Raw genomic sequence first — 26,224 nt, 5'->3', positions numbered from 1 at the left:
CGCGTTTTCTTGCACCAGAAAGAGTTCGTCAGTGCAGCATTTAATTGCTACAAAAAACTTTTCAGAACAGCTCCAACATACAAACGTATAGCAACATTAATCTTGTCGGTTTTTGTAAAGTTTAATTTGCTTAAATTTATCTGATACCTTTGAATAAAGTTGAAGACATTTTTGCGGTTTGTGCAAGGTACATCGATGCTGTTACTTCGCATCTCAGCTATACCAATCTTTTTCGTTCCGCTTTAATTTCGAAAGTCTTTGGTGCAGAAACGAAGACGTGCATGACAATCTCCTGATTTTTGTCCATTTCGGAATTTTCTTAGTTTTTAATTTCGCTCCCTGACGACCGAAATTTGTAATGACGTTTTGGTAAGCTTATCATTGCAAAAACGGAATCTTTGAAGCGCTTGGTCGTTCGACTCCAGCTCCCAAAGCCCGTTGACTATTTGGTGCATAGCTTTATCCAGATCGCTGATGGCATTTTAATCGGATTTGATTGTACCTGTTTTGTCTATTGCATGTTTTTAGAATTTGAGGATCGACCAGGGCGAGTTTTTGTACATTTTCCATTTCTCCTAACAATCCCGTAATTGAGGGTCGAGCCATCGAGTTTAATGTCATCCAGTGGGGCGCTTCCCTTCTGAGTTTGCAAGCAAAGATTGTTTGGTAAGCCTTTTCTGATGCATTCTGCTAACATGACCAAACCTTCTCGGCTGGGATTTTTCGATTCGAAGAAGTAGAGGATCCATGTTCAGGGATTTGCGGATTTCTTTCAGTCTATTTTAATGATCCGCAAAAAAGTGAACCCGACTCGACATTTACAGTAAACTGCAATTTACTAACACCCACTTTGGTTTTAGTTGAGTTGAGTTTATTTCGCCGGGCAAAATCGTAGCAGCACAATTGCGCTAAAATATTCACCAGGCCGGAAATAGGTGCGCAACGTTCAGACGTTAAAAAGCGCGACAAAGATGAGGGTACAATTGGTGGAGGGATGGAAGACGCGCTGCAGCTACACCGTTATTATAAGCGTTATTTGACGGGGACTTACGTCAGAGGGTGAGGTTGGCGCATTTGGACATCGAGACTGGGGGGGGCAACGTAGGTGGAACCAGTCAAGGTGGGACCTAAAAGCTAACCACCCGTGTTAGGGAAGAGGGAGTTGAAAGCCAAGTCAAGGTTCCGACAACAGTAATGGTTTTATTTTACTTTCATTGTTTTTATTTTTTATTCCATGAGTTTCGCCCTAATCACCTTTTTCTCATTAAATTTTTTTTTTTCATGAAAAAACATTTTTTTTTGAAACAGTAATGTATACCCATGCTTGAACTGCAGCTCCAGTTTTCTGACGTTTTGCGGTTCTGCGCATGCGCACATTTTTGCAGTTTTTGATTGAAAGGTTAATCATGGCTTTTCAAGATTCTCATTCGGTGACTGTAAGTGAGCTTCAGCAACTTGTTTTCGCAGTTATCAAGTTCTGAAAAGGTAAGTATAAAGAACAAAGGGCGTCCGACGCCTGATATTCAAGTTTGTCAGCCAGGAATGAGCCACAACAAGAAATATATACGCAGTTTTAATTCTGAATGGTATCAAAGGAAAAAATGGCTTTGTGGTTGTGAAGTTAAAAATGCACTGTTCTGTTTTCCATGTTTGCTGTTTGGAGGTGACGACAAATGCTGGACAAAAGATGGTTTTACAAATGTAGCCAAAATATGTGAGAAAGCAGAAAAACATGAAAAGTCAAAGAAGCATGTGGACAATGATGTTTCACTTTCACTTTTGGGAACTGTAAATATTAAGGAAAAACTTAGTGAGGCGTATAGACTTTCAATTATTGAACACAACAAAAAAGTGAAAAAAAATCGTGAAATATTGTCCAAAATAATAGACTGCATTTTGTTCTGTGGAAACTTTGAAACTCCCTTACGTGGACATGATGAAAAAGATGATGCTCCTAATCTAAGTGTATTTAAAGGATTAGTTAATTTTGCATCTAAGTCCAGACTTAAAAAAACACTTAAAAAAAAAAAAAAAAACACTTAGGGCGTTTCTAAAACAATTCAAAGTGAAATACTTGACTGCCTTTTACAAATTTACCGTGATGAGATAAGGGCCGAAATTGGAAGATCTTCTTTTGTCGCTGTCATGGCTGATGATACAACTGATGTTTCGGAAACTACACAAATGGTCCTTGTTCTGCGGTACTTTTTGGATGGAGAAATCTACGAGCGCTTTTGGGTTTTTTTTACTCCAGAAAATCAAGCAGCTGATGGCATATCAAATCGTATTTTAGAACAATTGGACATAATCCTTCAAGGAAATGGACAAAAATTAATAACTCAGACATATGATGGTGCAAATGTGATGAGAGGCAGAAAATCAGGAGTTCAGAAAAAAGTAAAAGCAGTGTATAGTAATGCACATTTTATTCACTGTTATGCACATCAACTCAATTTGATCATGAAAACTGCAGCAAGTATTAGTCGAAATGCAAGAATATTTTTTTCTAACGTTTTGGCTATTCCAACATTTTTCTCAAGATCACCACAACGTGTTACCATTTTAAAAAAACATATGGATGCCAAAATTCCACGTCCATCTGCTACAAGGTGGAACTTCAACATTCGGACCATAATCACAGTTTATGAAAACTTGTCACCTTTAAAAAAAAGGCCTCACTGAAATTCAGGCAACATCAAATGCAGATCAAACAATTGCAGAAGCAACAGGAATTTTAAAATACTTCACTGACGATAATTTCAAGTTTTGGTTGGGGCTTTTTTATCAGATTATGCCGCATGTCGAAATTATTTGCAATCAAATGCAATCTTGAGATATTGAAGCTTTTAAGGTCAGTGAATATATAACAAATTGTAAGTGTGCTATGTCTAAAATAAGAAATTCAAAGTACTGTGAAAACCATTTAAGGACACTCAAGGCAGAAGCTAAGGAAGTATGGACTGTATATGTGTTGATATAACGGACAGACACTCTTCCACTGAACACATAGTAGCTGCTAGATTGTTTGACAGGAAACTTTTTACTAGTTTTAAGAATGAACTTCCTACAGAAGAGATAGTAATGACTACTAGAGCATATCCCTTCATTGACAAAGACAAGCTGGCAAATGTGTTTTACTAAACTAAATGTGTTCTACTGTAGATCTGATATTCATGAATATTGCAAATTACTCGAGCTATTGAAATTTATCATGGAAAATAATCTAGATGATGTATTGAGTGAAATTACAAAACTGATAAAAATCCTTTTGACAATTCCCATGACTACTTCAGAGGCTGGACGATGCTTTTCAACAATAAAGAGAATAAAAACTTTTCTGAGAAGCACAATGAATTCAGAAAAGCTCAATGCTCTTGCTGTACTTGCAATAGAAAAACAATTTCTTAGTAATCATTTAGATATCAAGGAGAACGTTATTGATCATTTTGCCCAAATTAAAACCAGAAGAATGGATTTTATTTTTAAATAATTAGATCTTGCTACATCTATATGCTTTTATTCAAGTGTGAAAGCAAGCAAAGTTTAAAAGTATGCTTTACATGTAAGTAGAAATGTTGTAAATTTTAGGATAAGGAGTTTTGTCCTGTAGATAAGTTCTTTATTTGAGCTTAAGAAACTGAAACAAAATACTTGATGTACAAACATTAGAACAAAGTGAAGTTGCTTTAACTAACATTAGCAGATAGAAACAAAATGTAGTTGTTAAATTTTTATTTAATACGCATTTTTGCTTGAACGCCGTGTGGTTAACCAATAAGCATTTTTGCTTGAACGCCTTATCGGTGTGGTTAACTAAAAGCCTAGACTGGTAATAAGGCCTAAAGGCTTGAACGCTCAACAGGTGTGGTTGCACTACAAACTCCCAGTTTCATAGGGCTACTGGCGAGGCGTCTGGGTTAACAAAAATGTGTGGTTGGAATTCTCATGTTATTTCATTAGCAATTGCAAAAAAGTTAACTATCCCTGCCCTAAACTGTCATCAACTACCATGTAGTTTTGTGCTAATAAGTGTTAATTCTTTCGCATGGTACCTTTACAACATTAAATTAAATTAGACATCACCACAAACTTACATTTTCTGCATTCTATAAAAACACAATAGTGTTACCATTACCACATTAAATTAAATTAGACATCACCACAAAGTTACATTTTCTGCATTCTATAAAAACACAATAATGTCATTAGTGGTACCATTACAGCATTAAATTAGACATCCACACAAACTTACAGTTTCTTTTTCTGCATTCCATAAAAACACAATAGTGTCATTACTGGTACCATTACAACATTAAATTAAATAAGACATCACCAAAAACTTAACATTTTTATTTTCTGCATTATATTAAAACACAATAGTGTCATTAGTGGTACCATTACAACATCAAATTAGACATCACCACAAACATTTTCATTAATTTGTTCGAAGTTCTACAAAAAAACGAGAGTGTCACATTAGCTGCAAGTTATAGTACAGTTTAATGTAAGCCCGGTAAGTTTAATAAAGTGTCATTCAAGCGTGACGAAGGAAAACGTAATAAAAGAACACACAGTAGTTTTCTCGTTGCCTATATTATACTGTGACACCACAGAAATGTTTCGTTTGTGGTGCGCAGCAACATACAAAAACGTTTTAGGTTTTTGGGGCTAGTGGGGTACCACTAGGGCTATCGAGTTGAACTAACCAAAGGGCACATCTACATGACCATATCTACCACCTGTACAAGTTTAATCCAAATCCATCAAAGATTTCATGCCAAAAGTGCATGGACAAACTTCACCGGAGAAAAAAGAAATAAATAAAAACATAGTGAAATCAAGATGTGTCCCCTTCAGGGAAGGGGACCCATAAAAAGTCGCGAATGCACAGGATAAAGATTTTGACTGGTCGTAACAACTATTTTTAACTTCGCACACGGTTGTAAATACGTATAAAGTTTAAAATCCGATGAGAGCGGTATGTTTCCAATATTTAAAAATATAATTGGTGGGTGGGGCCTTAATACCTTAAGGTACCTTGCACAAAAAAAAACTTTGATCCCGTAAAAAAATAATAAAATTGCAAATTTTGTTTTTCCGTCGGTAACGAACGGAAAGCACAGCGTCCAGCTTGGAACTAGGTAGGCTTTTGCGCTAAATTAAGCCTTCTTTTAAGCTGTCTAAAAGATATTCTGCCACCTGGCGACAATTTCGCAAATTAAGCAAGTTTCAAGCGACTTTCCCCTATTATCTCAAACGTCGACTGGGGTTTAAAATACAATTACTAAATCAATGCCATTAGTTTCATGATCAGTTAGCTTGTGTATTTTCCTCAGTGGATTCGTCAACAGTCCTCAATAATTTGGTAAAGAAAGGCGAAATCGTAAATAAGGACTCACTACAAAAATCAATGCGCTTTTCAGAATTCAATTTGTGGGTGTGTCAAAAGCGCACTTGAATTTTAATGTAGAGTCGTCGATTGCGTTTGGTTATTTACCTAACACTGCACACTTTTTAACTTTCCTTGTAACTTTTTCTTTATTTCCTTGTAACTTCGTTACTTTTCCTTTTTTATTTAGTATGAATCAACATGTGTTTTTTCAATTGTTCACCACGTTAAAATGTCTTTTCACAAGTGTCACATCGATGAGTTTTCTCATTTGTGTGCGTCAACATGTGTCTTTTCACACTTCCATTAAGACCAAATCTTTTGCCACAAGCATTACATTGATGTGGTTTCTCTTTAATGTGAGTCAACATGTGTCTTTTTAATACTGCCATTCGGCTAAATTTTTGTTCGCAAACATTGCATGGATAAAGTTTCTCAACAGTGTGAGTTATCATGTGTGATTTCAAATGTACGCCTTGGCGAAATCTTTTGTTACAAACATAACATTGATGAGGTTTCTCGTTAGTGTGAATCCTCATGTGCATTTTTACGCCTACTCTTTGTCTAAAACTTTTGTTACAAATGTTGCATCGATGAAGTTTATCACCAGTGTGAATCAATATGTGTGCATTCAAATTTCCAACGTTACGAAATCGTTTTTCACAAACTTCACATCGATGTGGTTTCTCTCCAGTGTGAATCAGCATGTGTGTTTTCAAATATCCAGCCCGAGAAAACCTTTTTTCACACACATCACATCGATGTGGTTTATCACCAGTGTGAAGCAATCTGTGTGCATTCAAATTTCCAACTTCACCAAACTGTTTTTCACAAACTTCGCATCGATGTGGTTTCTCTCCAGTGTGAACCAGCATGTGTGTTTTTAAATATCCAGCCTGACGAAACCCTTTTTTACAAACATTACATCGATGCGGTTTCTCGCCAGTGTGAATCAGCATGTGCCTTTTCAAATGTCCAACATTATTGAACCTCTTTTCACAAACATTACATCGATGTGGTTTCTCGCCAGTGTGAATCAGCATGTGTCTTTTTAAATGTCCAAGTTGAATAAACCTCTTTTCACACACAACGCAGTGATGTGGTTTTTCTCCAGTGTGATTCATCATGTGTAGTTTCAAATATCCAACTCGACTATACCCTTTGTCACAAACAGCGCATCGGTGTGGTTTCTTTCCAGTGTGGTTCATCATGTGACGTTTAAAAGGTAAATTTACGACTGAAGTATTTTCCACATCAGCCGCATTGATAAGGTTGTTCCTTTTAAACGTAAGATAAACAAATACTTAGATCTTGTTAAGTCCGAATCGTCTTTTATTGCATCCAACTAATCAACTATTAAATAAAATTGTCAATTCAATCAGGATGTCGTTGGCTCCGGGAAAACTTAAATAACATTTTATAAAAGCGACAACAAAAATCTGAGCTGACAACGAAAAAAACAAGCGTCCAGTTTGAAACACAACTACACGCAAAAAAAATTCTTGATACATATTTGCAATTTAAGTTCCATTATGAATCAATTAAACTAGCAAGTAAAGCGTTGAGCACGTTTCTAATCTCGTCAATTTCAATCGACATTCTTATAAAATATGCACTTGAGTAAGCTTGTTGCTCTCATCGGTCTCATAAAGGGATTCATAAACGCAAATGACTTTGTCTTGTCGATTAGCGTGTAGCTGATTCATATGTGCAAAACATAACCTTTACAGTAAATTCGAAATCTGTATTCCAATTCCTGTCCGGACAGTCTTCTCATTTTTTTGTCGTGCGGACAGTGGGAATTGTTAGGATTCTTGTTAAAGGAGCGATAGTTCTGCACAGACCATCAAACATTCTTTGCTAACTTTTCCTCTCATAAAAGCTTATGTTTTTAGATACTTTTGGGATATCACAAAGCTAGTGTTGGTTGCAGCATCCTAATACTTTTGTATCTGAGCTAGCAAACTTCTGATATCTGCACCTTTTCTTTATTAAACCAAATTTATATTTCGTCTTATAATGTCAACTACTCCTTTAATGTGCAGATAACTAAATACTCCGCCGCTTTACCTCGAAATTCAGTAAAAATTGTGCATTACTTAATCTTTCAGCGAAAATTTTGCATTCAGCATCTACCTTTCGTTTTTTTTTCGCCATCAGCAAACATTGCTCAGGACTAAAAGTCTGATATGCTGTGAAACTTACTTCAGCCACGAAAGTTGTGGCATGTAACATACAATTACCACTGCTTTTTTCCTTTTGAAACGGTCGCGTTACTGGTGAATAGCCAGCTACAACTCGTTGAACACTGTTATGTGTTTAACAAACTTCAACATGCCGCTTGGATAAGTTTGACAGACGCACTATGTCCACAAAGCATGACCCTAGTCGTTTCCGTCATGCGAGTACTGACGAAGCAACCGGTTTTCCTTTTTCCTAAGCTCATGACAAATGTTCGCGCATAACTAATCCATGGCGATAAGATAAAAAAAACTAACCTGCTGTGATAACGTTTTTTTGTTGATCTAGTTTGGTAAACACTACCTTGTCTACTTCACACAGTGAAATCTGACACTCGACGAGCTGTAGGACTGCCCTTTTTTCTTTCGGTTACAGGTCAGTGCACTCGTGTTTACTAATGCGTTATCAAGGTAAATTTACGACTGAAGTATCCGGTTTTCCTTTTTTCCTAAGCTCATGACAAATGTTCGCACATAACTAATCCATGGCGATAAGATAAAAAAAAACTAACCTGCTGTGATAACGTTTTTTTAGGTGATCTAGTTTGGTAAACACTCCCTTGTCTACTTCACACAGTGAAATCTGACACTCGACGAGCTGTAGGACTGCCCTTTTTTCTTTCGGTTACAGGTCAGTGCACTCGTGTTTACTAATGCGTTATCGAATGGCTACACAAGGTTTTCTGGGTTTTTAGACGTCGGGTTTTTCGTCGGGGTTTTTAGACGTTTCTGGAAGTGAATTATAGCATTCCAAAGGTATTTCATGTTTTGTTTGGGCGCTAGATTAGGGTTACCATATTGACAACCCTGACAACTTTATTTCAGTTGCGTTAACCTTTTTTGCGATCCAAACACTTCTATTACGGAATAAATTTAGAATATTCGAAAGTCATACGGACGGGCGACACTAGAAAATGTTAGATACGATATTCTGATCTTCTTCCGAACATAGCAACTATTTTGAAGCTGTATTTGACACTTCCGTGTGCATCATGCGAAGCAGAGCGGTCGTTCAGTGCTCTACGAAGATTAAAAACCTACTTGCGCTCGAAAATGAGCCAAAAGCGTCTAAACCACGTCAAGCTTGTTGAATGTGCATACTGATCTTATGGACAATCTAGACAGAAATGTGATTGTCAACGAATTTATTTCTCGTGTACCAGTACGACAAAACACATTTTTGTACACAAAGTAATGGCTTTGGTCGAGCTAGCAAGTAGTAGTAAGAGGTAGTTCGCTATGTTGCTTACTTTGTTTCACAGTTGATATGATATTGTTTATTTGTACAATAAAAAATAGGAATTAAACTTTAAAAACTGTACATTTGCAGAGAACCTTTGTACTCACCAACCTGATTCCTTTCAAAATCCACACATCCATTAACAATTCAGATTTGGTTCGGTTTAGTCTGTGAGAAAAGTCGATAGGTATTGCTACAAAACATCGCTTAAACCAGGGGTTCTTAACCTGGGGTGCACGCACCCCCAAGGGGTGCGAGAACTGTTCCTAGGGGGTGCGGGGGTGCTGAATCATTAAGGTTGGTTAGGTCTATTCTATTTAAGCAATTACAAAAGGGGGAGCGAAAATTGGTTAGTGATTTGAAAGGGGTGCAGCAAGGAAAAAAGGTTAAGAACCACTGGCTTAAACCTTCCTCCATCCTGCTATACCTTTTATTAGAAGCTGATCCGGCACTGTTAAACTTTTCACACTTAAAAAAAACCCAAAAAAACACTAGTGACTATTGACACAATCGAATCGTCACAACAGCCATTCATATCAACTACTTGTTTATGTTGTTTAAAAAATCATGTGGTGTCCAGTTTTTCAGTTGTTATTGAGCACTACAAAGCCCAAGTATGATGACGTCACACGTAGATGTTGCATTGTTTCAAAACTCGGCGCCTATCAACGCTGTTACCTAAAAATACTGGAAATTATTTCAGAAACTGACAACTTCTGTCAGTGCAATATTTTAGTTTCACTAAATATCAAATATTTTTTTTTTTTTAAATATAGTCACCATATATGTGAAGCAATTTTGAAACGAAATAATACAATTCCTGTTTGATTAGCGTTTTTTGTTGATGGCGTACTTTCAGTACCAGTTCAGTACCAACCTCTACCGACCGGTTTTGTTCAGTTTCGTGCTTATTGAAGAACTGGGAGCGCATACGCAATGTGTCCTGCTGTTAAGTAAGTGCAACTATCATATGAATACGCCATCGGCGATTACTTCCTAAACAGTTTTTTATCAAAGTCAACTGTTTATTGTAAATCTGTTTGAACGAACTTACAGTTATATTTCACACATTTTAAAGTTGGTTGTTTCTATACCATTCCCTATTACATATTTTCATAATGTTGTTAAAAAAGTTTAGTCGTGCTGAAAATGACGCACTTCCCCTAAGGTAAAGAAATATTATAGTCAAATACAAATGTTGCAACTGAGCATATAAGTTTAGAATATTTTTTTGCATTGATAGTCTTTTGCTAACAACGCAATAACAGATTGTAGTTGTTTAAACATATTAGACCTTAAATGAAAAACTGTACGCTGGATGTAAATGAGCTTCGTAACAAATTACAAAAATTATTGCGGAATTCGATATATAGCTTGTGATATTTCAAACATTATTATGTAAGTTACCTATACTTATTTTAGCTATTTCTTATTTAGAGTGAACGATTGGCGAAGCGAGTTTGTTTGTATTGGAGGAATGAACAATCCAGATTATCCTAATTTTGATGACTGCAATGATTTTACAAGTAAGTTATATATGTTTATTATTTGCACAATTTGTTTTAAAATGTTTTTGTGATAAACCCAGATTGGACGGTTTGCCGAACACCTCTTTGAACGAAACGACTCCAGTTGATTATGCTCATTCTAATGTATATGTATAAGTTTTTATAATGTAATTTTTCGTCATAATTTTGGTAATTGCTTTATTTTACAGTCAATACGTTAAATTAATTTTCGCGCGTTTGTTGATTTGCATTACGTTATGAATAGTTTTATATTTTATAATTGAACCAGAATCAAATTAGATTTTGCATGTATCCAATGGTAGCATATTACTGCATTAAAACCTGCTTATCTACAGAAACAGTTTGTGCATTATCATTATGCTTTATTGCAAACTAATCATTAGTACAATTCTACAAAAAAGTGAACTAAAAATTTCAAGGAGTTTGTTCATATCTGAAATTGTGTCACTTTTACCAATTGCATAAAAAAACAAGAAATAAATGCATAAAACTGCAAAACGCTTGCGCGAAACGGCGGTATAGGACAGGAGGGCAGAGAGAGGCCAGGGCGTGTCCCATACTGCATTGTCAGGTGATTAAAAATCGATATGAAACGACACGGCAAAAACCGCTGGAGAATGCGTAAAAATGGCAACGCAGTTTCCTAAATGCTTCTTGAAGGAGTCACGCGTACTGCCAAGAGATACGTAGAATCCAGAATTTAAGCTGTAATAAGCTAACCACTCAACAAAGAGTACAATTAGAAAGAGTAATGGCAAAAGAAAAGGAAAAAAGAAGCTCTTTAAATCGAACGAATGATTTTTAAAAAGCTTTATGTTACTGCTGGAACCTTCAGTCACTACCAAAAAAAAACACAAGCGGTTTGCAACAGTAAATTGAACGTTAAAAGGTGAGCAGTATCATCAACCATTAATAACAAGAGTTTCTTTTAAAAAATCCCATTTGGTTTGATAATGGTGGAAATGTTGGTACTTGGTAGAGAACCGCTGTTGAATGGTTTACTCAATGTAGAAAGCAATATAATTCATGAACAGGTGACTCGATTAATAGAAAAGCGTCAGTGTAATATGGTCTCCTGTTAAACAATGCACCCACCTGCTACTGCTACGTATCGACACACGTTTCTATTCCAGGAAATATTGTTTCAACTGGCTCATTCAACTATTCATGGGTCTTTTGTTGCCTGCCAAAACAAAAAACGTGACATATTTACGAAAGCATGACAATGACAACGGGTTAATAATGTCGATAGCCAAGTGCCTTAAAATTATTATGCACCCACAAAAAATGTTTTGACGCACTTTAAAGTGCGTGATTCAAATTAGGAAATCGTATGTGTTTACCACTGATCTCTATAAACCCTGGATTGCGCTACTGGCCGTCACGGTTGAAGCAAATTGAAGCGTAATGGCGGCTGAAAAGGAAGCCCCAAAAATGCATTGCGGGCAATGGGGAGAGAGTGGAAAAATGACGATAATTTTTGTTTTAGGCATTTGTATAGCGATTTTTGCAGATATGATTTGTAGATTAATAGGACGCATGTATTCCAGTGTGTAATAACCTATAAATATGCGTAGATTGACTGTGATGTGTATTAGTGTATGTGTACTGGATATACATTATTAAGTTAATGTTGAAATAAATCATTACTAAGTGGAAATAAATGTTTTATTATGCAATATAAGTGGTTTGCGTGCTTTTTTAAGTATTTTAGACATGAATCCAACAAGATGGTTACTTCCTTCACACAAGATGTGCGTTTTTTTAGAGGAATGGTTACTTAATGTTGGCTAGTTTTCTGTGTTAAAATTTGGAATTTGAAAGATATCTAGTTGTCGATATATTTACAGTTAAAAAAACCTAGTAAGTGAAACACAACGCTAAAAGTATTTGGCAAAACCTAGTATTGCTGTTTGACCAATCATGACGGTCGAGTTCGTCACGTGACAACTTTTTTCTGACAGCTGCTTGTTGTCGCCTTGTTTACTTATCTATTGGCATTGTGATTTAGTTTTGTTTGCTATTAAGTAAATACCGGTATTTTAAGTTTGTTTAGCTGTAACTATACTATCCAGTTTCAGTGTTTGTTTAATATGGCTACCACAAGAGGAAAACTAATCTTGGTCCTTAAAAAAAACAAAGAATGAAGCTCCAGTTTCCAGTAAGTTTGGATTAATAAACTTGCTTGCCAGGTTACACTTCTGAAGGCATTAAGGTAGAAATTTAAGTTGAGATTAGAAACACATTGTTAATGACCAAGAGAATAAAAGTTTGAAATATTATAGTTCATGTAAGTACATTTTGATTTCAGCACTATAACCAGGGTTGCCATACCGTCCTTATTTCTAAGATTTGTCCTTATTTTGAAGGTCTGTGTCTTAGAAAAGTTCATTGTCCATATTTCTAAGAAATGTCCTTATTTTTTACTTGAGTCCTTATTTTGTTTTAGTTTCAATAATTACTAGCCATATCCCTGTTACAAGTAAAATTAAACCTAGACCTGAGCTGTTGTGAGACGCACGAAGTATTTTCTACAAACAAGGAGTTGCTGCAAAATATTGTTTTTGGCCCAAACATTGCACATGATGTGTCATGGCCCATAAAAATGCAGAGATTTGTTCAAAAACGTTGGTTTCGTTTCGTATGACAATTAAATTTTTCGGTTGTCCTTTTTTTTGGTTTCAAGTCGATGGCAACCCTGACTATAACCATAAGCAAAAAATAACACATAGATTTGGCTCAGAAACAGATTAAGAAACAGGTTATTGTGCTGAAATTAAAACCGCAAGTGTGGATGATATTAATCATAACGTGAGTAGTTGTTGTCATTTGTAGTCTTATCTGACATGACAACTGAGCATCATTCAACTCATCAAATGATCAGGATTCAAAACTATTTCAGCTCCAAAATGACAGTTTTTGGTTAGGAAGAATTGTGCCACTGGACCAAAATTCAGACAGTTTAACCAAAGAAAATCCATATGTTACAGTTTCATCTAAGCTTGAAAGTTTACATGCTGAACCTATTACAGGTATTTTTCTTTCACGCTTGAAACCTTGCATGATGTTAATTTATGTTGTTAAAAGTTAATGATGATTTTTAGCTTATAAAATATAAATGTTCACAAACAGATAAACATAATCATTTAGGTTTGCTTATCTCAAAGTTAACCATTCCAATGTTTTATTAATATTGATAAGTTTTCATGTCTAAAAATATTATAAAAACTGCTGGTCGCAGGACTTTGCTGGAAGAAGGAAATTCATGAAGGGCACTATTCATAAAACTGCAATGTTGGAGCAAAGATATCCTGCCATTTGCTGCATGAACTGCCTGGTTGCTGTGGTGCCAAGCTCACAGTTTACAAAGTGTTTTATATGAACAAATTTGGGAATAAAAACTGATTGTTTATTACTGAATATACTAAATGGTGCAAATCTGGATTGATAGTGTTTTTTACCATTCTTTTTGACTAGTTTTGTATATATATGACAATTTAATAATAAAAAAATAATATTGACAAAACTTTTTTGAGGCAAACAAGCCTTTTTTCCAAAATTACTGAAAGCTGCATGGAGCTTTATTCTTTTTTTCTTTCTTTAAAAGGTCCAAGATTAGCTTTCCTTGTGTGGTAGCCATACTAAACAAACAATGAAACTAGATTTTGTAGTTTAACAAACTATATTTACCAGTTTTGTGACAACATGCTGTTATAAGAAAAAATGACAAGTATATAGTAAATCTGTAAATAAAATATACATAAAAAAGCTACCTTTCTAGATGTTATATGTTTTTAGTTGTCATGTAAAAACATTTTTTTGGGTGTCATTCAATTGATGGTTAAACTGCTTGATGTTTTCATGTTAGACTTTTGTAGCATGCTAAGTTAACCACATCAAGAACTCACAAAAGTTTGACATGTTTTGTAAAAGTATCTTAGCCATGTGCTTGTGTTGTTGTTGAACAAATATACTTTTCATTGGTCTTCAGCACTAGCATGTTGCTATTGCTAAAAAAGGTTTTTGACTGAACATTTGTACTCCAGTATTCTTCAAACAGCTTGAAAAATGGTGACTTAAATGTAATAACAAAGTTTATGAAAAAAATAAAAAGCTTCTGTTTGATTTGTGAGGGCGATAAAGCAAAAAAATCCATGTATTGTTCTGAGCCTAGACTTTTCCAAATTTTATTTTAGTTAGTTTTGCATTTCTTATCCGGTAAAACCTAGTATATCGTTTTTTCATGGATAATAAACAAACTAACAATATGTCGTGAGCCGTAGGTATGCCAAACATTTTTTACTGTAACATGTTTGTGAAAAACACCAAACAGGTAGACAAAAAAATTATTTTTGGATGCTAACCAACATCAAACGCGTTTTGTGCTTTTTCTCGAAAACTTGAAAATTGCAGTTACTAGGTTTTACCAAACGACGGCAGTGCTGTTTTTGACTGTTATCAAACTTCAGGAAATTCTGACCAACATGTGGAATAAAATAATATTTCAACTATTTTAACACTATTTGACTTTTTTTCTCGTTTGAGTGCATTTGGTTTGGGTCTTTATTATCTTGCCATGGTGATATGATGAAATTTTGCAATTCCATTTTACATTTATGATAAATTTGTTTCCAAACATTTCAGACATAATAGGGTTTACATTTCTCCAATAACCAACCTTTATTGTCTCTGGTAAAATTCCACTGGAATGTTTCAGTCTCCTCCCAAACCCTCAAGCTTTATGACACTGCAAGATTACAATCCAGCCTTTTTCGACAACAAATACACTACAGAGGGATTGGAATCAGATTAAACATTTTTTGTATGTATACTGTTCTACTTCCACTGTGTATGTTTTGTAATCATTTCTGACACTGCCTGTAACATGATATGCTGCACATTTTAAACTTAAACAACTTTGAGATTGTTTTTATTTTGTGAATGCACCATCTGTTATAATGGTGATCATCTGACAAAAAATACAGGATATCTGTATGAACTTGGCTGGTGTATTTGTTGCCTTCCGTCCTGTTTAGCAAGAATTTAAGTGATAACTGGTGTGCAGGTGTGTTTTTGCAGAAAATTGCTTATCAAGTAGAATAAAAACAATATTTCATGATTATGACTGAAATAGTACATAAATAGGCAACTCATTTGGGTAGTTAAACTTGTCCACCCTAACTGCTATGATGTCTTAAATGCATTTATATGCACATGTATCTCTTTGAGATATTAGAATTTTGTTAAGAGTTTGTAGTTTGAGAATTCACAACATTAGACAAAATTTATTCAACACATGTTGGTTGCAAACTGAAAAGGGTAGATTAAATGAGCTACTTGTGAGCTTACTAGATTTATGGTTTGTAACATAGAAGCAGAATAATGTTGAACCTACTACAAAAAAACTTTTAAACAGCCATATTTTAGGTCCAAGACTTTGCTGACAATCAAAAACAGCAGTTTGGATCAGCACAAGGTGATGCTAAATAAAGTATCACATCGTCTTGTGTGAAGAAAATAGCCATTCTTGTTGGATTTGTGTCTTAAATATTAATAAATGCATGTAAACTACTTATATTGCACAATAAAACATTTATTACCACTTAATAATGATTTATTTCAACATTAACTGAATAATGTATTCCCAGTACACATACACTAATACACATCACAATCAATCTACGCATATTTATTGGTTATTACACACTGGAATACATGCGTCCTATTAATCTACAAATCATATCTGCAAAAATCGCTACACAAATGCCTAAAATAAAAATTATCGTCATTTTTCCACTCTCTCCCCATTGCCCGCAATGCATTTTTGGGGCTTCCTTTTGCAGCCGCCATTACGCTTCAATTTGCTTCAAAAATCACCCAACCGTTCAACGGAGTAGCGCAATCCAGTGTTTATAGAGATCAGTGGTGTTTACAATAATTTTAAAACAATCACGATATTGTTTTTGCAAAAGTCGTGTTTGGCAACATGTTATTGTCGAATCAAAAACACACCATTAGCTGAAACAATAGAACTTGCTGGACGTAATGGTGGCACGAATTATAACAGACAAACGCATTTACTCATTAACGCAGTGGTATTGTATTGTTATACGTGTTCCAGCAACGCATTTCCGCGTTAAATCAAATTCATTCTTTCAAGAGATTTCCAATATTTTTCATCAACAACATGCGACTTATATATGCGAAAACCCGAGTGAAGCATACGAAGTACTTTGACTGCAGAGCAGCGCTTTTAAACTGAAACTTGTGCTGTTAAAATATTTAGCATCCTGGAAATTATACATTTTTGTCACATGAAGTGTGGAATAGAGCTGTTATCTAAAAAAGCTTTTCAACTTTATCAACTTATAGAATATTTTTAGCTTTTAAAATAATAATAATGTAATGATCAATTTTCTTTCAATTAGTATTTTATGACCTTGTTTCCCTCAGAGTTGCAAGTCAGGCCGGGCTCGGGTTCGGGCGTAGGTATTTGTGAGAAAACGGGCCTGACTTTACGTTCCGTGTCCGCCATTTTTTTTACAATAATATCACTCAGCTGAGTAACAAGTCTCTGGCGTTTACCTATAATGCCCACCCTACTCTAAAACGTATTGTTTACCCTATTGTCCACTATTGCTCATTGTGTTTGTTGTCTTTCTCTTTTTTCTTTCTCATCCTTTTTTGCTCAAACCTTTTGTTTGTGTTTGAACGGCAAATTTTATATCAGTTGTACATTTTGACTAATTTTAGCAGTGCATTTCAACAACGCTTTTTTCTCACAAAGATATCATTGCAACTGAATCAAATGAAAAAGCACCCAAAATGCCTTCAAAACCACAGAACATCTTACGTATGAAGATGATCTTTATGTGTGCGATTGTAATCCTGACGTTATTGGGACTCATTTTCGGGGTACTTACCTATACCAGTCAGATTTGTTGTTACTAAACAACAATTAAACAAGTAAAAGTAACAACATCTTTCTTTATGTCGTTTCAGATCGCCTGTCAAGAAACTAATGAAGGTATGTAAAATATTAAAAGTAGGTTTTCCACAACTATTTTCTTTTTCACTTACATCATATTTTTACTTTAACTAGTATTTGTTTTGAAGAAAACGAAAATGGCTGAGCGTTTTTGCTGTGCTTTATTTTCAAGAGGGTAGAAAAGTCGTTTTAATCGTGTGTCAATATGATCTGGCGCTTTTGGACGTTGACAATCTTGTTTTAAATGTGCACTGCCAGAAGTAAAACAAGCAAACTTTGAATACAACACAACCAATGACAACAAAATCAACGCTTGGTACTTTTTCAAACCCTGCCCGTTCGTGTGTTCAATTAAAGAGATGCTGGTTACCATGATGGAATATACGTCATACAACCGTCAATCAGATGGTATGAGGTGTTTTTGGCACTTTGGACAAATGTTTGGTGTTTAGTTACGTTTATCAATTAAATATGCCACGTACTTCTTTATTCCACTTCCACCAAGTACAAACATATTGTTTCAAAGGTACATTGTTATTTAGATATTTGGATTGAGCCTATTTGATTTTCTGCGTATAATGACTTTAAAGAAATTTCTCTGCCAATCACTGCAACATTTCGTTACACAACGACAAATGTTCTCTAAACCAGGGGTGTCAAACTCGTTGTGGTCGTGGGCCGCATTGCAGTTTGGAAATTATGCCACGGGCCGCATGCGATTTTTAGTCTATTTTATCCCTCAAACTTAACGCTTATTTTTAGTTAGATGTAGTTTGTGATGTAATTAAACAGATAAATATGCTTTTGTTATTCTTTTAGATATTAAATGACGTCTACAGATTGATTTTTTTGCATTTCACTATTACATACAACTAAGCAAGAAATGTATGACCAAACTTTAATAAGAAACGAAAAATAAATAATATATACAGTAAAAAATATTTTTAATAGACCTAATATTTTGGAAAACACACAAAAAAGTTTTTTATTGCATTTGTCCCGACTTTTGGCATCTCTTCTGATCCACCAGTTTACCAATATCAGGCCATTTGAAGTGTTTCGTCTGCTAAGCTAGCATCAAATGTAAACGGTGCTGAGAATAATGCAAATTTCTCTTCAAATAAAGAAAAATCGGAGAATCTACGCTTGAACTCACTTAAAAGTAAATCAATATTGCTTACAATTTTTTTAATGTCTAATTGTTTGTCACTATTTTGAAGTTTGCTTTTTGCATCTTTTAAAAATGAAAAATGTGCTAAATTTTCGCTCTGTATCTGAGTTTTCCACAAATTTAATTTTGAGATGAAACATTTAATATTATCATACAAATAATTGATTGTTTTTTCTTTGCCCTGTAACTTCAAATTCAACTGGGTTAGATGTTCAGTGACATCAACAGCAAATGCTAAATCTTGAATCCATCCTTCGTCTTGTAACTGAGTTGTTGTTTGATTTTTCATTTCTAGAAAAACGGTAATTTCTTTCTGCAGTAAGTAAAATCTTTTCAAAACTTTGTGACAGGACAACCACTTCACTTCTGTGTAAAAAGGGATATCTGTGAATTCATTATCCATATCCCGCAGCAGCTGACTAAACTGACGGTGATTTAGTGCTCGACTTCTGATGTAGTTCACTGTTTTTATGACAAATTTAATCACATGGTCTAGTTCTAAAACTTTTGAGCACAAGTTTTGTTGGTGAATAATGCAGTGAAAGTTGTGTCAACACAAACAGTTTTAATCTTATTTCTCAGTTTCGCCCCGACCCCATTATGTTTACCTGTCATGTTAGCTGCACCGTCTGTGCACAGGCATATACACTTGGCCAAATCTAGTTCATAGTCCTCCAAACTTTGTACTATGCTTTCAAATATGTCACAGCTTGTAGTTGTATCATGCAGAGAAATCATTTCTAGCAATTCCTCCCTTATTTGTAAGTTAGCATCACAGGTACGAATAAAGACCGCAAGTTGTACAGTGCCTGATATATCACACGTTTCATCAATTGCAAGAGAAAAATATTCAAAAGTAGCAGAAGCACTCTTCATTTGGTCCTTTATATTTGCAGACATCTCATCAATTCTGTTAGCAACTGTATTTCGTGTCAATGCTAAATCTTTGAAAAGGTGCATTTTATCTGGGCATAAAGTGTCAACTGTTTTCAGAAGGCATTTTTTTATGAAATCTCCATCACTATAAGACTTTCCAGAGACAGCAATCATGTGGCTAAGTTCATAGCTGGCTTTAACACTGGCAACATTACTTGTGCAGATCTTTTTGAAGCAGGTTTGCTTCTGATTAAGCTGTTCTTTTAACTCGTTTAGTTTAATAGCTCGAGCTTGACCTTTAAATTTGTCATATTGACTGCTGTGCATGATCTGGTAATGTCTACGTGTATTGTATTCTTTCATTACACTGATGGAAGCGTGACAAATTAAACAGCATGGTTTAGAATTTTGAACAATGCAAAAATACTGCAACTTCCATCTTTTCTGAAAAATGCGACCTTCTTCATCAACCTTACGTTTTTTGTTAGCCACTGAAGCATTTCTTTTCGGGTGTTTTGTGTTACCTTGAGCTCCATCCATATTTGTGGCCAAAATGAGAATATAAAATTTGTATTATTCAAAACTATTTTTTGAGATTGACAACAAAATTGATATAATTTTTAACACCTGTAATGACCAAAGTTTTAACTTAAAAGTATCTGCTCCTCTCAAACATACTGAAGACTAGACATTAAAGGCATGCTAATACCCAACTCTAAGCTTCTTCTACTGAAGCTAAATTAAACACTGTTCAGATTTACTAGCTGTCTTGTTATTCAAAGTTTTGTCACAAATGAGACTATCACTAAACAATACACTAATTTTACGTCAGAAAGTAATTCAAATACTTAAGGGCTGCTCAAAAGTCGTAAATCATTCGGTTGATTCGGCCGATTTAATCGGCAAAACTGCTGAATAGGCCGACTCGGTTTCAGCCGAAAAAAATTTAGCCGATTAATCTTACAAAATATACAATTGTTGTGAAGTGGTTGTGGGCCGCATGCGGCCCGCGGGCCGCGAGTTTGACACCCCTGGTGTAAAGAATTAGGTTTATATCCTGTATATACCATTTAAAGCCGCCTAAAATGCTCAGATTAAAAATTTCTTACTTGACGCATAAGTTGAACGGAGCTAACTGTTTATGACGTCATAATCTGTATTGTGACGATTGTGGTGCCTGTTCTTTCGCATCGTTTGCACTCAAAAAGCGGGTAAAAAGTCTGGCGCATAAGGTTACTAGGCTGGTAACATTTTTTCCAATCTCACGAAATCTGTTTTTAGCAGTTTCAAAATCAAAATATTTGGCAAAATAATTTTAGTCACGTCACCGCCGCCAGCACGTGTATTTTAACATACATGGTCACAGCCGCACAAACTCGTCTCCGCGGCCGCATGTGGCCGAACATAGGCTACACCACATCTTTTTGTTAATAAATTCTTGCGCCAACATTAAACAAAGCGGGCCGCTTTTAGTATCCATTTTTAGGTGTTGTACGGGTCTGTGTTAACGATTCTAAAGGCGTGTTTAATGTTCGTTTGCAAAGTATTGCAACGACCTAAACTTGATCCAATGTCAACCAAGTTTTGGCGCCAACAGTGCAAAGTGGGCTGTATTTGAAAACTTGAATTGCTTTTACTTTTATCGAACGAAGAAAATGTGTCAAGTGACGATTTGCATAATAACGTGGCAGAAACAATAGGCTAAAGCACCTACAAGTATCTGTGTTTAGTTCCTAAGTATGGTACGGGTACAGATACTGCACATGGTATAGGTATCGGCAAGTTGCACCTTCGGTATTTTTTATTATTTTTTACTCTACGCCTGTGCTTATAATACTATTCAACGTTTCTCGGTAACCTTCTCTCTTAAATTTACTAACATTTGGCGGGCCGTAGTTTGCCCACCCCTGGTTTAGAGAAACAGTATGTGTCCATTATATAAATTCACATGATTGCACTTGGTTGCAAATATTGGTGTGTTAGGCAACCAAAACTTGAAATTGTCATCACTCAGGTATTTCAAAATTCCTGTTGTTTCTGCAATTGTTTGTTCTGCATTTGATATTGCCTGAATTTCAGTGAGGCATTTAACAACTTCACAGTCACAAAGCTATTTATTGATTGGTAGCATTCAGAACTGAAACAGAGTATTTCTTGTTGTAGCTGAATTATTTCTGCATGACATATTTTGAATATAAATTTTGATGTTTTATTCAATTTGTTCCTAAAACTTTGTAATTAAGTTTATTATAAAGGTTAATCGTGACTTTTCAAGGTGTTATAGATACACTTTTTAATTAGATGATAACTGCAAAAACTGAAGCCCACTCTTAAAAAGTCAGGACTAACCTGCCAAAAATAAATTGAAAGGTGGCAAAATAGTTATTTAACTGTACTCACTGTACAGTATACACGGGTTTGGTTTTGGAGCACAATAAACGCGGAACAGACAACACAACTACATCCGGTTCACACGCTACGTGATTGGTGGAGCTGCAGCACCCTGTCGCCTATTTCGCCCGGCATGGTGCGCATGCGCACAACTGCAAAACGTCACGAAACTGGAGCTGCAGTTCCAACATAGATAACTTAATAATTTTTTTTTTTTCAATGAAAAAAATGCTGATCAAGGCGGAAATTATACATATTATATTTTGCTAAAGAATAAAAAAAATAAGTATAATGAAAGTTATCTGTAATATTGTGGTAGGAGGGAAATTATGTAAGTCGGGTAACCAAACTCGGGCCCGAGGGTCGAATCCGGCTCTTTGAATTAACCATTGAAAGTTACTTTACTAAAATTTTTCCGCAACAATTTGTAAGATTAATTTCACCGAGGTTTACAAGACACATACAAATCCAAAGGCCGTTTATTACATCACAGACAAGACTAAAAGTATCAATGACTTTGTTATTGTGCGCGAATAAAAGCCTTTCATTGGTTGATTGTGATGCAATAAATGACTATTGCAAGCAGAGGAGACTCTTCAATATTCCAAAAATTTTAATCTCTCACAGAAGCACTATTCAAACTAAATAAGATTGCAGTATACCTTTAAGATCAAGGCCAAATCGCTTCACGAGATTATTTCATGTAAAAAAAATTTTTAACGTAGGGCACAAAACATCATTAAGTTACAAGTGGGAAATTCGAAGTTGGTGGTTGACTTTAGTGGGAAACTACACCAAAAAGGTTAAGAACCACTGCTCTAAACAGCCATGCTGTTTTGCGGCGCACTGCTGTCAGTGTGACCTCGCGTTGCTGCCGCGACTAGCCTTTGTGTTCAAGGCCTGCGTTAACTTCTATATTATAGTTGAATTATACTAAATGTGTTTCAACTTGTAGCAAATGTGAATGAAATGTGTAAATCTTCATTAGCAAGCATTGAAAAATGGAAATAAAACTGTTAAAATTAGACAACAAACCCTTGAGTTTGTTGGATGCAAAACAATCACTGGAACATCCCATGGACATCTCACATGTTCCAACTGTTAAGCCATATGGCGGAAGTGCTTATTTTTTCAAAGGGAAAAATTGGGAGTCTCGAAATGATTTTAACTGCGACCAGTACAGGTTTATCGGCAAAGGTCGTCATAAGAATGACAAGTTGGAAATCGTCCGCCGGTATTACAAAATAAAAGTTCCTGGTGGCAGAAAAAAACGAAAGTTCGGCGGCTTTTTGGAGACAAGTGTTTATACTACCTGAAAGTTCCAAAGATACACCATTATGATTAGTCCACTACTTTGGAAATGAAGAAACTCATATTGATACTCCAAACGGAAACGCAAAAAATAACAGGAGTTTATCTTCCCGCTTAAAAAAAAGCAAGTCATGAAGATGATCAGCTTCGAATGCCGGCCGATAGACCACGAGAAATAAAGCAATGCGAAAATATCAGTACAATGCACTGCTCAAGAAAAAGTTTTCAAGCGACGAATATTTCAGCACTGTGGTAGTAGCAATTCAAACGAGAGGACCTTTGTACGTCAATTGACAGTTTATCCAGACTTGGTAGTTCAACGCGAAAATACAAATCCCGATCTCATGCAAGTGGTTTCCTGTTACACCACGTTTTGCCTGGGGAACTTTTCGTCAAAATGCAGGATGTTATCCTTTTTTCCAGTGGCGCTCACGTTACACAAAAGAAAATTTTTAAAGTACCACAGGGAATTTTTGTGATATTTTCCCCGCCATTGCTATCCCAAAAGCAAAAAATATCCCAATAGTAGTTACTGACAGGGAAAACGGAATGACCAGGCGCTTTTCCTAGATTTGGTCGGTCAAGCATAGGTGGCAAGGCACAGACTAGAAAAATTTAGCCTGCGGTGAGAATGGAACCCAGGACAAGGGTCTTTCAGGGACCCGCGCTCTACCGCGTAAAGACGACGTTACAATAGCTGTACGTGGTGCTTTCAAGCAGCTGGTCGTAATCATTTAAAGGCTACTTCGTGTGGAAATTTGAAAAACGATCTCATTCAACACTCCTGCAAGTTTGTAACAGAAGCGTTTGCTGCGTTTTAACAAGGTGCTATAACCAACAATATCGCGGAAAGCATGAACCACGTGTTAAAGGCAGAAAACCGAACGCCAACTATTTGCCAATTGACCTGATGATAATGATATATTGAAGCAAGTTCAGGACGACGTTTACCGCTACGACTTTTTGCGCGCAGTTACTGGCTGCGGAAGATACCAGTGAAAACCAGAGTTTTCTTTTTTGAGGGAAACCACACACTGAAGAACACTTGCCAGTTATTTTCATAATGGAAAATCTTGTGGAAGAAGTCTCGAGATGATTATAGGACGACCCAAAAAGCGATGGCACGACCCTGCATCAATCGGGGTCTTATTGGCTTTTCCGCTGTCACATCATCATTTTCAGTAACGAATCCTTTCATAAACAACGTCCAAAGCGTTGTTAAGCCGAAACCCTCAGAGTGTTCTTGTACAAGTGTGACCATATATTTTGGTCATGCACGATTATGTTGTTTTGTACACTTTGTTTTCCTGATTTGGTAAAACAGGCTTTTTCTCTGGGTGGCGCGTGTAACGTGGTACCTTTGGCTTTGGTGGTGGGCCGTTATTGCAGGGTTCGGGCCCAGATTAATTCCGTAACAAAAGTAACCGGCTTATGTTTCCATGTTCTAGTGGTGCGAATGGCAATAGAAGAGTCAAACCATATAGTGAGTATAGTAACTGGGTATTCTAGAATAGTTGATGCGAATCTAGAATATCGAATCCAAGTCTTATATAAATTTTGGCTGTGAATTTGAAATCTTGGAAAAAATAAAACCGTTTGTCAGTGTCACATAAAAAAACACCAATGTACTACAAACAAAAAAGGAAAATAAAATGCGAAGTAGCGAAATTAAAGAAACTGACATCAAAAAAAGTTAAAATATTACAAAAGTCCAGTAAAAATTTGTGGCAGTGCAGGTTTAATTCCTCAAGGTGTTTTCCAGTATGTCGAGTGCCCGTCGCGTTACTGGCAACAATAGAATTAAACTGGCGGAAACGATGCGGCACACTCTTCCCAGAGACGCGTTCTTCAACAACCTCCGAAGTCTAACGAAAGAAGAATATGAAAGCAACTTTAAAGTAAAACCTAACAGAGGCCCAGGGAGTTCTTCAGTTTCGGGGGAGTTCTTCAGTTTCTTCGACTAATGATGTGCGATGGAAGTTGGCGCTTTTAAACGCCATCATTTCATATGTGTTTCAAGTCGTATGAAATGACGCTTTTAAACGCCATCATTTCATATGTGTTTCAGAGAGTTGAAGAGAACCCGGCTTCGCGGGCGCAAAGTTAAAAATTTAGCGCAGTTCATACAAGTATACGACGAAACTAACCTGCCGGTTCCTCGGGAGTTTTATGACATATTCAGGACCAAACCAGTAAAAAAGAAAATGGTATTGTTAAATTATGTCAATTTAGGGGTCTTAAAATAACCACTGCCAAATGCTTAACTGTAAACGTAACCTCAAAATATACTCCTTAACTTTTTTTTTCTTTTGAGCTGAATGAATCATAAACTCGCAGAGGAAACTTGTGCTAAAAGATCAAAGACGGGTGCAACAAACCAGGGAGTAAGTTTCAACCTCCCAAAAACTTGTTTAGTTTGAATCAAAAGTAAGTCATGTGCTTGTTTTACCTTTAATTTTTATTTCTCCTTTTTTATTAACACGTTATTTAATGTTGACAAAAAACTAGTGAAGTGAAAGTTACAGGATTCCAGGAGGCAGGTTTTGGTAATGTTAAAACTGCATGTTATAGATAAAATTTAACAGACTATTTTATTAGGTTCGGGATTTGTGGCAAGCCAAGGATCATCACAAGGCCACCGTATTGATTTCAATGCGGCGTCTGTTGTGGTCCGGGAGCCTGACTACAGGAAAAGACTATTTCTTGAGTCATGGAATATTCACCAACGGGGCAACAACACAATGAACATCAAAACAGACGTGATGCTTCCAGCGTGCTACAGGCGCCTGCTTTAAGATTAGAGGCCCAATCATTTGTTATCGCGCGGTGTTTTCGTTGCGTTGTGACGTGCTTGCGTTTCATTCTTTTTTCCTTTGTTTATCGTGCACTTAGTCGCATTCAGTGTTATTTACCCTGATGAAGACGAACTGCATAGGACGTCGAAACGTCGGAATAAAAATCACATTTGTCAGAAGAGCTCTTTAAACTTGCGTCGTTTATGTTTGTTCAAAACGTTGCAGGGCCCCTGTACAGTCGTAAATTTTTGCCAGAAACTTTGCCGAAAGCTGTTCAGTAGGCTGTGTGAGGTT

The 26,224-nt window shown here is 35.9% G+C and overlaps 3 protein-coding genes and 2 long non-coding RNA genes across 18 annotated transcripts; 3 read left to right on the top strand and 2 right to left on the bottom strand.

Moving 5' to 3' along the window:
* Positions 1-1,557: 1,557 nt before the first annotated feature.
* LOC145220356 (uncharacterized) lies at positions 1,558-6,872 on the bottom strand. Its single transcript, XM_080087596.1, has 2 exons — positions 2,559-6,872; positions 1,558-2,310 (listed from the first exon to the last, which is right to left on the bottom strand). Exon 1 carries the CDS (start codon positions 6,598-6,600, stop codon positions 5,617-5,619), a length of 984 nt encoding a protein of 327 aa, XP_079943722.1. The 5' UTR covers positions 6,601-6,872; the 3' UTR covers positions 1,558-2,310; positions 2,559-5,616.
* A 1,041-nt stretch (positions 6,873-7,913) lies between these two features.
* LOC145220419 (uncharacterized) lies at positions 7,914-11,133 on the top strand. Of its 4 annotated transcripts, XR_013858152.1 has the most exons (6): positions 7,914-8,005; positions 8,165-8,260; positions 8,960-9,056; positions 9,702-9,822; positions 10,307-10,395; positions 10,458-11,133. It is a non-coding gene; the product is annotated as an uncharacterized LOC145220419 (long non-coding RNA). The 4 variants fall into 4 exon arrangements; XR_013858151.1 differs by lacking the exon at positions 8,960-9,056 and having other exon boundaries at positions 7,920-8,005; positions 10,458-11,132; XR_013858153.1 differs by lacking the exons at positions 7,914-8,005; positions 8,165-8,260 and adding an exon at positions 8,296-8,385.
* Positions 11,134-12,173: 1,040 nt separating this feature from the next.
* On the top strand, positions 12,174-15,397 carry LOC145220404 (uncharacterized). Of its 10 annotated transcripts, none has more exons than XR_013858129.1 (3): positions 12,174-12,559; positions 13,301-13,430; positions 13,640-15,397. It is a non-coding gene; the product is annotated as an uncharacterized LOC145220404 (long non-coding RNA). The 10 variants fall into 10 exon arrangements; XR_013858135.1 differs by having other exon boundaries at positions 13,234-13,430; XR_013858131.1 differs by having other exon boundaries at positions 13,218-13,430.
* A 966-nt stretch (positions 15,398-16,363) lies between these two features.
* Positions 16,364-21,269, top strand: LOC145220396 (uncharacterized). 2 transcript variants are annotated; one of them, XM_080087641.1, is made up of 3 exons: positions 16,364-17,313; positions 17,401-17,425; positions 17,645-21,269. In XM_080087641.1, exons 1-3 carry the CDS (start codon positions 17,224-17,226, stop codon positions 17,836-17,838), a joined length of 309 nt encoding a protein of 102 aa, XP_079943767.1. In that variant the 5' UTR covers positions 16,364-17,223; the 3' UTR covers positions 17,839-21,269. The 2 variants fall into 2 exon arrangements, with proteins under 2 accessions (XP_079943767.1, XP_079943768.1); XM_080087642.1 differs by having other exon boundaries at positions 17,501-21,269.
* On the bottom strand, positions 19,056-19,973 carry LOC145219664 (general transcription factor II-I repeat domain-containing protein 2-like). The gene has a single exon (XM_080086997.1). The coding sequence runs from the start codon at positions 19,971-19,973 to the stop codon at positions 19,056-19,058; it is 918 nt and encodes a 305-aa protein (XP_079943123.1).
* Positions 21,270-26,224: the final 4,955 nt, after the last annotated feature.

The sequence above is a fragment of the Phallusia mammillata genome, chromosome 3 (genome assembly GCF_965637545.1).
Source record: "Phallusia mammillata chromosome 3, kaPhaMamm4.hap1.1, whole genome shotgun sequence".
Taxonomy (NCBI): domain Eukaryota; kingdom Metazoa; phylum Chordata; class Ascidiacea; order Phlebobranchia; family Ascidiidae; genus Phallusia; species Phallusia mammillata.
Note: the sequence above shows the minus strand (reverse complement) of the source record. Positions and strands in the feature narration are given on the sequence as shown.